The following is a 14,057-nucleotide window of genomic DNA, read 5'->3' on the forward strand; positions in this document are numbered from 1 at the left end:
TTACGTCGATCAGTACTTTCTATGAAATGTTTTTTTTATAATTATCATCCGAATGAAAATTCTGATAATCAATCAAATCGCAAAAGTGCGATTAATATAATTATAAAAATGATTAATATAATTATAAGGATGATGTCAATATAATTTTATAATTAACAAATCAAAAAGCCTTTATATGTGCATTTATATGCAATATACAAATAATTTTTTATTTATCTATTAAAGTGATTCGGTATTCTTCCTATAGTTACTGGAATACATGTTAAATTTTGGGTCGACTTTTGAAGCATCGCCTTCTTTCCCCCCGCCACCGCTGCTCAATGCTCGGCTGAGCTGCACCGGATCGCGCGCGGATGTACATCTCAGGAGCGTTGCATTAAGAAATATGCTCCGTATCTTCTAACAAATTATCAATCCTTTACTTTCCTTAGTCTTCTGTGATGTCTTCTTTATTCACATATTGAATAAAGAACACATCACGGAGTTATTGAAGTTGAATCATTCCAGTTTAAAATTACGCATCTCATTCTGTATCGACTCTTATTAGTCTTAAATTGATATTATCAGTATTCTATATTAAAAGATATTACATTTTGTGGCACATAAGCGTGGTCAGTAGCTCTTTGAAAGAAAACCGAATGTATCAATGTAATGTATAAAAATAATAAAGTAAATATTTTAAAAGTACATAATATTTAGTAAAATGTATATACTTATTAATATGATGTTCAATCACTATTATTAAGAAAATAACAATTATGTAAGAAGGAAAATATTTTTATATATAATAATTTTCATGCTAAAATGTCATGATAATTTTCATGTTGGAAGGTATGATAGCAGCATATTTCTTATACTGTGACGCTCCTGAGATGCATGTCCGCGCGCGATCCAGCGGTTCAGCTGTCGACTGTTGAGTGGTTGTAAAGGAAAAATAAGCAGCTTCAGAAATTGGCTCGAAATGTGTAACTAGTTCTGAGCACACTAAAGTACACATATAATTTCTATTAGGTGTTGGAATTAATTCGTAGCGTTTTTAATGAAAGAATGTTATTTATTTCACATGAGCATTAAAAAATACATTAATGAAAGTACTTTTAAAACTTATAAATACTTTGTAAAACGCTACGAATTAATTCCAACACCTAATATAATTTTATAAAAATATATTTGGAGTAATATGTTCATTAATAACCTTATTTGTTTAAAAAAAAATTAAGAAAAAAAAGGAAAAAGCAGGATTGAATATAGGATCCTCAACATTCTGATCTCGCACCTCATCAATGCCCGAGACCACGCTGAGTTTTTGTAGACCGCCTCTATGAACGTGGTACATAAATTACATGGAAAATCGTAAACTATATCTCGTAAACAAACGGATAGAAGCTCCGATTGTAATCGGTGAGTCCGCGCGGACACGCCGAACTGGGTTCGCTAGCAAAACAATGAGTCTGTCTCTGTCCTTCTCTTTGTGGTCGCTTGTTTCTAGCAACCGAAAATATTTTCTCGACGATCTCGGCCGCTTAGCGTGTATGATAAGGAGGAAAGAGACATTCTAGACAATACATAATTTTTATTAAATTATATTAATCCTTTGCCCTACGATTTAAGTTACGGCGCGTGCCACAATTAACAGCCTGGAACATATTGTTTATGTATGGCCCGATAGACATACCACGGTTCTCATCAATGATACTTATGTTTGGCCCGATTTCTTTACCACGAGTCTCACACGATATTAGTGAAAGAGTTAATCATATACCTTTCTCATTAATATATAATAGCAAAAAATGATTTCAAAACGTAAACATTGATGAGATATACAATAGTTTACGACTTTCCGTGCACTATATGTATCGCGTTCGTCGAGATGATCTGCAAGAACTCAGCGTGGTCTCGGGCGTTGGGTGCAGGATCAGAATATTGGAGATCTTATGTTCGATTCTGCTTTTTCCTTTTTTCATAATTTTTATTTAATAAATAACGTTATTAATAAACATATTACTCCAAATATACTTTTTATAAAATTTCAGAAATTATATACGTGTACTTCAATGTGCTTGAAATTAGTTGCGCATTTCGAGCCGATTTCTGAAATGCTGCTACTTTTCATTCACAACCGCTCGACACTTGACGGCCAAACCGCTCACGCGTGGACGTGTATCTCAAGAGTGTCATAGTATAAGAAACATGTTGCGATCATACCTTCCAGCAAATTGTCATGAAAATATTTTCCTTCCTACATAATATTGTATTTTCTTAATAATGGTGAATATCATATTAATAACTTAATGCATTTTACTAAATGTAATGTACTTTTAAAATATTATAATACTTTATTATTTTTATGATACATTCAGTTTCAAAGAGTTACTGATCACGTTTTTGTGCCACAGAATGTAATATAAAATTTTACTTTACCGCATCATACATCTGGTCATCTATTTGTATTTTTTTTTAGTGGAATAAACCTGGAGAATACACTTAAATGACGTATCAATAATAGAACTTCAAAGATAATAGAGAGTTTTTTTACAATAACGTGGATTTAGATACAGTGAACGCCTTTTCTTAATTAATCGGAAGGAAAAGATAATGTAATCATGATATTGATTATGTATCTTTTTTCTTAGAGTGATAAATAAAAATTTTTTGTATGTATGTGTATATATACATGTATATATATATATATATATATATATATATATATATATATATATACATATAGTATATCATTTTGCGTGACGCTGTATGTGTAGAAAACAACGGTGTTATACGAGTCAATCAGCTGTAACCAGTATGACCCGCGTTCACAGTATCATTGCCGCACAACAGTACTGTCAATGTAGTGTAGTAGTGTTCTACACACAACCATATATATATATATATGTGTGTGTGTGTGTATGTGTATGTGTGTATGTGTATATATGTGTATATATACACACACATATATATATATATATATATATATATATATATATATATTTATATAGTGTTTTTTTGTTCACAAAATAGAAAAAATGTAGTAGTAGAATATTGTCTGCCTTTGATAAGAGAAGGTTATGGGTGCTTTATAACAAGCGACAGTACAATACAGTGCAATATTTCATCCTTGTATTATCGAACAAGATTGTGATGATGCACCGTGTCGCACTGTGTCTCTTGTTAGAAGGCACTCTAGAAGGCCAAAATTGGTTATTGTGATATGTGTTTCTTGTTGGCACCCTATAAAGCCAGAATGAGAAAGGTTAGCATCTTTATGTTATTCGTGAAAATATCACTTTTATTTATCATACAAGTGATATGATTAAATTTATTGTTATAACAATAAATTGCGCTTTGCCTAATTATGATCCAATGTCAGAGGCGTTCATCGTGGGCTGACTATTTTTAATTTACTGCCAGAGGCGTTAATCGTGAGCTGGCTAGCTATAACAAAATGTCACAGCCATAAATCATATTTTGGCTAGTTATAAACAAATGTCAGAGGCGTTCATCGTGGGCTAACTATTTTTAATTTACTGCCAGAGGCGTTAATTGTGAGCTGGCTAGTTATAACAAAATGCCACAGCTGTAAATCGTGCTTTGGCTAGTTATAGACAAATGTCAGAGGCGTTCATCGTGGACTGACTATATTTAATTCACTGTTAGAGGCGTTAATTGTGAACTGGCTAGCTATAACAAAATGCCACAGCCGTAAATCATGCTTTGGTTAATTACAGATAAATGTCAGAGGCGTTTATTGTGGACTGACTATTTTTAATTTTTTGGCAGAAGCATTTCGATTATTAAATTTGGTGAAATACAATTACGGAACCAATTTATAGAATTTTGCGTTTGCAATTAAAGAAATGCAATAGATGCATTGTCATGATGGAATCAAAAGCTAATTGCTTCACATAACCGAAACAAAGAAACTAATGAAGAAAAAAAACTGAATATCAGTAAATAGCTTCTTTGAAATCTTACAACTTTTGTCTGAAGCGTTTTTTCTAAAAACATTATGTAATAGCCTTAGCACAAGGATGGTCGTAATTGAATCGTAGATGAATCATAGGGCAACGCATTATATTTTGGCGTACTATGCATGCCGATACAAATTCACATTCCTTTACGATTAGTTATAGTCACCTTTATATTCAGCTCCTAAATCCGGAGTCTTTTTGGACACCCTATATAATATATATGTTATACATATATGTATATATATGTATATATATGTATATATATATATGTATATATGTATGTATATATATATTAGGTGTTGGAATTAATTCGTAGCGTTTTACAAAGTATTTATAAGTTTTAAAAGTACTTTCATTAATGTATTTTTTAATGCTCATGTGAAATAAATAACATTCTTTCATTAAAAAACGCTACGAATTAATTCCAACAGCTAATATATACAACATACATTACACAGTCAATAGTCCCATGCATAATTTTTGTACGAATTTTTGTATTGCTATACGTTTATGAAATATATGTAAGTATATCATATTCAAAGTATTTTAACAAATATATACACTTACAGGTCAATGTACGTTGACTAACAGCAAGTTACAATAAGTATATTTTTACTAAATGAACACTCTGACTGTGACTTAGATATATTTTCGGATGCAACCATGTATTTGAAATACATGTATACACGTGTAATAGTACTTTTTCCTTTATTCCCAAAGTCATTTTAACTTATGATATAACATACTATATATTGTCAGTACGTACATACATATATTGCTATTCCATCTCTTTTTATTATGTTTAATGGGCCTTTTACAATTATAAGCCATAAATCAGCCATAAATAAGAAGTCAAACGTTAAAAATTGGCTGTGATTGATCAATGTTTAGCTTCTGACTTCTGATTTATAACTAATGTGTTATTGTAGAAGGCCCATAATAAAAAGAGATAGAAGTTACTCATACTTAGCTTTTCATGCAGATATAATATAGACACATTAGTGAATATTAGAATTATATTTTATGTGCATTATGATGTGTACATTATAAAATATATTTCTAATTCATATTCACATACGTGTGTAACTACTTCATCTCTTTTTGTTACGTGTAACAAAAAGATATACTGATGTCCTCTTTTTTCTACGTTTAATAAAAAGAGATATGTTTTTTTATGATCAAATATTAGTGATATATGCTTTTATATTTTCAATATCAGAATATACATACAACTAACATAAATCAAAGCTAACGATAGTCAAACGCAGATGATCAGACGTAACATCTTAAAAAAAATAATCAAATTACGAATCCTCTGATAAATCCTCATTTTATGTGTGTATACGATATATATATATATATATATATATATATATATATATATATATTAGGTGTTGGAATTAATTCGTAGCGTTTTACAAAGTATTTATAAGTTTTAAAAGTACTTTCATTAATGTATTTTTTAATGCTAATGTGAAATAAATAACATTCTTTCATTAAAAAAACGCTACGAATTAATTCCAACACTTAATATATATATACGCATTATATATATATATATATTTTATATATGTATACAATTTTAATATTGAACATTTAAACACAGGGAATGCATAAACAGCTTAGCATTGATAACTTCTATTTGCAACATATGTATTAGGTGTTGGAATTAATTCGTAGCGTTTTACAAGTGATGGGAAGTACTTTCATTAATGTATTTTTTAATGCTCATGTGAAATAAATAACATTCTTTCATTAAAAAACGCTACGAATTAATTCCAACACCTAATATATTCACACATTATATTATAGTACATATATGCAATATTGTACAACATTGCCTATATGTGTATTATATTTAAGTACATCACTAAATTTTAAATGATTAACTTCTACATAATTTTATTAAACATAGCAAAAAATGGTGTAGCTATGTATATTACATGTGTAATACAATATATCTATGTATAGCTAATACATATCACATCCTGATCTAAAATGACATTGTACGACAGGAAAAATGCTTAGGCCCATGTGTCAATGTACACTGTCAATACTGAAAATCTATAGTTACGTATTTTCATTACTAGCAGTGAATATCGAAATACAGTTGTAGTATCACTTTTTCCTATGATCAATATCATTTAGGGTTTAGTCAAGATGTAACATATTATTGTCAATATATGAACACGTGTTTCATATATATATATATATATATATATATATATATATATATATATATAAATGAATACGACATTGCACATACATAATGTAACTCTTTTTACTCTGTCTAATAAAAAGAGATAGATACTTATAGTACTTATACATTACTAATATGTCGACTATATATCTAATATAGAAAATTGTATGTACATTATACTAATACTGTGTTTGAGATCGGTAATTCGAAAGGAAAGCAAGAATTCTTTCAGTCGATCGACATTAATTGTCATTGAACGCATGCACAAATTGAGCTCGTGATTTCATCTCAAACATGATTTTAATCCTCGTTAAAATCATCAAATTCGTCGTTCTTTGTTCTTTTTAAAAACAATTCGTTACACGCAAACAAGTTGTCGTTACCGGCAACGGACAATCGAAGGTTCTAGAACAATTCAATTCGCGCACGCGAGCGCCGCGCTCCGACGAATACGTCACGCGCTGTCACCAATCCCACGCACGGATTTTCTGTCGCGCATGACTGTTACGTTGAACGTCGCTAGAAAAGAATCCAAAGCGCCAATCAATTTTGTACACCTAATGCCACGTAATAATTACGATTGTGGCAAATTTTTATTGGATTTTTCCCAAAAGGGAAAGCTCAGGCCGAAAGCAATAAATGCTTCGATCTCGCCGTCCTCCTTCTTACTTCCAAAAAGTTCTTAGAGTTCTTAGAGTCATAATCTCGCTTCGTAAAATCGCCGTGTTAACCGTTTAGTGAAATCGCTATAAACCGAATCTTTCGAGAAGTGCCGAGAAAAATCGCCGAGATTTTCCATCACCGCGATTCCAAACTCAATTTGGAAAAGGTGACCGCATTTGATATTTTGTTAATCTAATTTTAATTAATTATATCTTTTGACTTTGTAACGGAATACATTAAAGAAATTCTTTTGTTAAATTACAAAGAAACTGAGTTGATTTCACTGTCGTGCATCATATCAACCTTGTGCCGTTCTCTCACTCGAATCTTTCCGCGCGGTGCGCTCTCGCACATACTGATAATTCTAACATTGTTATAACATATAACAAAACATTATTAGTGAATATAAATTATAATTATATTTTATATGTATTATAATGTACATATACACAATAATGTACAAAATATAATTTTAATATTGCATATATCATTAATTCACTAACATGTTTATGTCTTCACTAATATGTCAATAATAGTATAATATTTTTTGTGTTATTGTGTATATACACATATATTATAATACACATAAAATGTAATTGTAATTCGTATTCATGAATGTCTTTTTATATACAACGTTAGAATTACATTTTATATATCGTTATACACATTATAATATAAAATTTTAATATTGCATAAAAATGGACATAGAGAATATTTGCATGAATATCCATATGTATATATATTATGATATTCATTTATGATAATATATTATCGTAACCTAAAATGGCATTGGATGTAAGAAAAAAGTGCTATTACGGCTTCGTATCGATATATCTATTAATTAAAAATCTGTATTTTATGTATATTACAGACTTTTAATACTGGTGATATATATTAGAACACGGCCTACCATTGCATGTGTATACATAATACAACTAAATATGTATATAATGCAACTAAATTTCTAAGGTCCGATTCTACAAATATAAGATTAACTTCAATTATGTTTATTTTTTTTTCAATTCTAAAATTGGAAAATTTTCCAAAATAAATCTACATTGTGGAACCGACCCTAATACACGTCCCTGTTAAGATGGTAATGTAGGAAACGGAATAAAAATATCGATAATTAATCGATCGAATTTCCTGCATGATCATATTAACTCAGAGGGCGTAAGCAGCTTATACATTGGAAATGAAAACCTGTAATATGGACCTTGATCAACTTCGGCCTTCGCTCCAGTAATCCCCTTAAGTAAATAATAAATGTACTAGTCTAACTTGGCGCTTGTAGTGGATATCAAATCTGTTATACACATTATACATATCATTAGAATTAAGTAAATAATAAAAAGATAATAAAAAAATAGTACCACATGAGTTTTGCTTTTTTAATTTGGTAGAATTTAATTAATTAACTTGATAAAAATACAAATGATATGTGTCATTAGAAGTAAATAAAAATAATAGGGATAGTACAACTTGTATTTTATTTTTTGAAAGTTACTACAATATTATTTTTTTAGGAGGAAAGGTTGAAGTAGAAAGACTTTCAATAAAAATACAAAAAGGTTTATCGTATTACTTAGTAAAAATAATACCACTTGGATTGTACTTTTTAATTTGTTACACAAATTTTTTTCAATACGAATTATTTAACATAAGATAGGAAACAAGACTGTTTATGTTAAATAACATTACTTTAAAATCCGAAGCACTACGATCTGAGTATTGGATGTTGAACTAATATATATATTTTCAAACAAATGAATTAAAATTTAGAATAATAAATTTCAGAAATGATAATTACGTGTCGATATGGTTGTTGGCATTAACGCAATTGATCTGAAATATTAATAATCCCCCCAAATTTCCCAAATTAATCTTAAAAAACTGTAATAAACTTTTTGCGAAAAATATTGCCTCGGCCGGGAGTCGAACCCGGATCTTTTGCATTCCGTGCGAGCGTCCTAAGCCTTTAGACTACTGAGACCTTAGCAATAATTCTTCGCAATAATCAATATGTATAGAGAGTAACGCATTTTTTCAGCGCGCGTGTATAAACATAAGATAGGAAACAAGACCGTTTATGTTAAATAACATTACTTTAAATCCAAAGCGCCGAAGTTTATTTAAGTTTTATCATATTTAGGTTTTATAGTAAAATAGTTTCATTGAATAGCATACGCTCTTAGCGTCTTTTTTACCTTTTTTTAAAAAGATAAGTTTGTGTATAATTTAAAAAAATACAATGACACGAACAAATAATAATCAATAGTAATAATCATTAACGCCGACATCGAGAATGTTAAATTCAAATATATTAATTTATAATAAGAAATGCAATAAACTGAGGAATATGATTAACCAGTTATCATCGGATACAGAAACTTCGTAACTTATGATAGTTTACAAAGTTAAATTATAAGAGAGCGCTTCAAAAGAGAGTGCGAGGTACGAATCATAACCATGCGAACAAATTCGTCAGATACCGGATGGGTTTGCTGAATTCTAGGGATGTTCAAATCCAGATATCCAAAAAAAAATGAATTACAGTAACGTTATGGTGACATATCACAGTTGTATTATTATATATAATATATTATATATATAATTTATGTACGACATTTAGGTAATATTTTGTATAACATTGTGAGAAATTAAAACATACTAATGAATTCATTAAAATTTTATTAGATTTATATTATATATAAAATCTTCAATTAATTGAATATGTGAAAAAGCTTTTAAGTCTTCTAATTGTAAGTAGTCGCCACAGCCATATTGGATCATAACATTATAAAGTGAGAAATAACACGTTGAAATTTCTTGCATTGTAAATAACCTGAATTTGGATAAAACAAAATAATGAGATCGCTTTAAAACACTTGTAAAAATAAGTCAAAGTTAGCTTTAACGTCCATGACATCGTGACAGTCAGTAAATAATCATAAAGGTCATATGAAATGAAAATAAACCACGTATGCGAATAAGTAAACATCAATAAACACACTTTACGTGGTTTTTACGACTATTTTCTGATTGTCAGGTAAGGTAAAGATAGCTTTAATCTATTTTTACAGTGTAGTGTTTTAAAGCGATTTTATTATTTATCCAAATTTATTTTATTTACAAGTGGTATGCATGAAACTTCAACGTGTCATTTCTCGCTTATGACGTCATTATTCTATGTGACCACGGCGACTCGGAAATCTTAACTCGGAAATATTTTTGTTTAATCTTTTACAATGTATGGAATTAAATGCAATATTTTAAATAATTTGTCCACATTTAACATTTGATGTGAAACAATTTGATATTCTATTGTTTTTAACGCATTCCAATTTGAAAGTTTTCATATTTTTCATTTAAAAAAACTGATCCGAAAAGGAGATGAGCCACTTCAACAAATAAAAGACTTTATGAATTTTGCTAAATTGTATTAAAGAAATTACACACACCCAACACACACAGAAAGAGTGGGCAAATGTATCAGTAATAAGTCATGAATCAAGGCATTCGGTAAACAATCCAGTTCGGTAAAACATCCGGTCGTGTATATGAATGTAAAAGTCGATACGTTCATATCGAACGAAGGTCGACTATGTCATGTCGTCAGTGCGGTCAGTTATGCAGCTGAATTCTCTCGAATCGATTTGAATCGGTATATCGGTGGATGACAATTGGAGAATGGTGATAGCATTTAGACAATATCACTTATCATATCTATTATGAAAATGACATCGACATTAGTTTCCGAAGTTAACGGCGATGGTAGAATCTATCGATTGAATCAGCACGTTGCTGCTTTTATATGTAAGTTCAAAAAATGCTTGCTCAAAAAATGTTTGCTACTATTCTAATTGTAAGCAATGCAAATGGCTTTTTTAGAGATTATATAATTATTAAAATAAAATATATCGAAAATGGCAAATACAAGTCAACATACGCGATTGTGCAGAAATATAAAAATACACACATAGAAATAAAAACATAATGAAATAAAATTTAATTTACTTTCCGACTTATTCTTCAAGTCATCTTCAGAATATTACGTGTTGATATACAAGAAAAAAAATTACATTATTGTCGATCAAAAGGTAAATTGAAGAACTCTTTGCATAAAACATTCTGTGAATAGCTTAAAAATGAATGAGCCAAAACGTAAATTAAATTTTATATCACTATATTTTCTTACTTATATGTATATGTACTTTTATATTTATGTGCTCCATTACCTACCTTGACTCGTATTTATCATTTCAAATACATTTTAGGACTTCTTTGCAAGCCCTTGTTATATCATTGTTAAAATAAGAGTTTAAAAATAATATATTTATACGATATATGTATGTATATAGATTATAATATACATGTATGTGATACATGTACAGTACATGTATGTACTGTACATGTACTGTACATGTATCACATATCCTTACAGTACAGTGTTTCAGAAGCATATTATTTTTTTTAATGTTATACTATGAAATTAAATTATGAATTTGATTAATAGCCTCTTATGGTTGTATATTATATTAATACATGAGGCATACACAAATTTTTAGTGTTCATTACTTTTGAAATGAAATTGGTTATGCAAATATCTTAATTGAATATATAACAATAATTCATATGCTTTTTGTTAAAAATTATGTTATTAAAATACTTAAAATGCCAAGAATGTCTTGTGACTTAAAATATTAAGAATATCTTTTTTAATAATTCTGTTTAGAATGTTTGTATAATTATGATTTCGATAAAGTTTTAAGTCTAATCATTTTCATGTAGATAAACATACCATCACATATATGATGTAATGCTATAAGTGAGAAAAAATATCCTATCATTGTACGCGCATAATATTTTGAAATATATTACACATAATTCGAATTCGAGCATTGAATTGTTTCATAATATATTAAGAAAAATAGATTATTAAGAAATTGAACAATATATTAAAAAAAGGAAAAAATAATAGTAAGTAACATAAATTGTTCACTCACATTTGAATATATTTGTATGAATCATATTTGAATATATTTAAATGGATTCACTTTCAGAGCTAATATAATTCTTTTAAGCACATATTTGTACATATTAAGTACAATAAAATATTGATTTTTGTTGTTTAAAAATTTAGCTTCTCTCGGCGGTTTCGCTCTTGGTGTCACAATGGGATGGAATTCTAGCGCCGGGGAAACTCTTCGAAACATCTTAAATGTTAGCGATACCGAAATCGGCATTATCGGTGGTATAGTGAATGTTGGTGCTTGTATCGGCGTGATGTTTATACTTTTTTTTATCAAGTATTTCAGCCGTATCACAGCCATGTCCTTGACTATACCAGTATTCATCGTCGGTTGGATGTTTATTTGCTGCGCCGGTCAAAAAGTATGCCGTAATGTTAAAGAAGGATGTAAAGTTGGGACTGTTTCTCGGCCAAAATGAAAAAGTTCCGAAATGTACAAATTACATGTCATAATAAAGGGTTATTTAAATAGTGCCGAGTGATGGGTGGGAGTTATTTCATATGGAAGTCGTGCGCCCCTAAGCAGGGGAGGAGCTGGGGTGAGTTCGCTGGGGGGGTCACTTCGCGTGGAAGTCATGAGCTTATGAAGCAGGAGGGGGAGGTGAGGTGAAAGTAGCTTCGCGTGAAAAGTTATTACATAAGGAAGGATAAAGAATAGTTTTTAATATTATAACTTTAATATTAATATTATTATTAATATTAATATTAATACTAATATTATAAATTTAATATTGTAATTTTCTTTGTTAATAAATTTTTAACAAGTAATGAGTGACGGCTAAAACTTGTTGGAAGTCATTCAGAGTCATGACTTTGTCAAGGTCAAGGTCATTGGAAAGGAAGCTCCTTTAAATAGAATATTTATCAAAACTATAATTTGGAATCAAACAATTATTTTGTATCAGATTATTTGTCGTTCGTTAATCGCTTGAAAATATTTCTCTAAATTATATTTGTTTAAGCAACAAACATTTGTTGTTTAATTTCCGGGATAATTTAATGTTTCAGTTAATAATTTTTTATTAATAAACTTTATTAATAAATTTTTTATTATTAAAAGTGATAACATTAATTTTATTGACTTCTTATCATGATTTTTTATAGTCCCGATGTTTTCCCATAAGCGATATTACAAAAATTGCCGAATATTGGTCTTCAATAATTTTTTATTCAGATACTATCAACTTCACTGAAAAATTGCAAGAGACAAAAATTATTTATTTTCTTCTCATAGAACTCTAAAAATTTTTTCAGAATTTTTCAGAATTAACTTTTTAGTAATACATTTTTTTTATTTTTATCAATATGAAAAAAAATACAATATTAAAAAATTCTGAAAAATTCTCAGAACTTTATAAGAAAAAAAACAAACAATTTTTGTCTCTCGCTGTTTTTCTAAAGTTGTTGGTATTTAAGTAAAAAGTCATTGAAAACCAATATTTAGCAATTTTTAGTAATTAATATTTCGTTAACCATTGCAAAAATTGCAAAAAGAGGACTTTTCGATTTAGTTTAGTCCGCTCTATCTATGCAAAAGCGCTCAGCAAAAACTTATGGAACACCCTGTGTATATATACTTATTATTAGTCAAAAAAAGAAGCGATACAGCAGAAAAATTAGAAAAATTTACGAAACTTCCAATGCTTGTAACTCAGTAAATAATTATGATACAGAGATATTTAAAGAACGAAAACGAAGTATTTTAAGAAACTTCTAATGCGATTGAGTGGCACCAATAATTTTCGAATGGCCAATGATAGAGTGAGCACGTGCAAAATTAACAAGTAGAATCTCCTGTTTCTGGAGTTAGCAAAGAGTAAAGCAATTGACGCAGCTTAATGGGATAAAAAGGGCGTGAAATTTTAAAATCTCCCTTTCAAAATGCGTGTTTGCAAAACTCGATAATTTTTTGTCAAGTTATGACAATTAAAAAAAAGTTTTTTATACAAAATAATGATGAATTGTGAATTGTAATGCTATCATTATCACTTTAAACCATAACAATTCTAAGATGTAATTGTTTGAAATTATATTTGCACACGGGCACGCGCGTTCGTTAGAATGTGTGTACCTGCTGTACACGCGCGCGCACGTATGTGTGCATGTAAGCTGTATATGTACACTCGCCTGAATGTTAATAACAGTGTTAATAATGAGTGTATCACTCATTTGTACACTGGAGCTTATGATAGGTCTC

General features: G+C 29.4%; 1 protein-coding gene across 1 annotated transcript in view; it reads left to right on the forward strand.

The window, feature by feature from the left end:
- The first annotated feature begins 11,685 nt into the window (after window positions 1–11,685).
- LOC105144711 (facilitated trehalose transporter Tret1) overlaps window positions 11,686–14,057 on the forward strand; it is a 32,167-nt gene continuing 29,795 nt past the window's right edge. The window contains exon 1 of the mRNA XM_087408752.1: window positions 11,686–12,222. Within this exon, the coding sequence (XP_087264878.1) occupies window positions 12,004–12,222 (219 nt within the window). The 5' untranslated portion in view covers window positions 11,686–12,003. The remainder of the gene's footprint in view (window positions 12,223–14,057) is intronic.

The sequence above is a fragment of the Acromyrmex echinatior genome, chromosome 8 (genome assembly GCF_024713525.1).
Source record: "Acromyrmex echinatior isolate Ae372 chromosome 8, ASM2471352v2, whole genome shotgun sequence".
Taxonomy (NCBI): Eukaryota; Metazoa; Arthropoda; class Insecta; order Hymenoptera; family Formicidae; genus Acromyrmex; species Acromyrmex echinatior.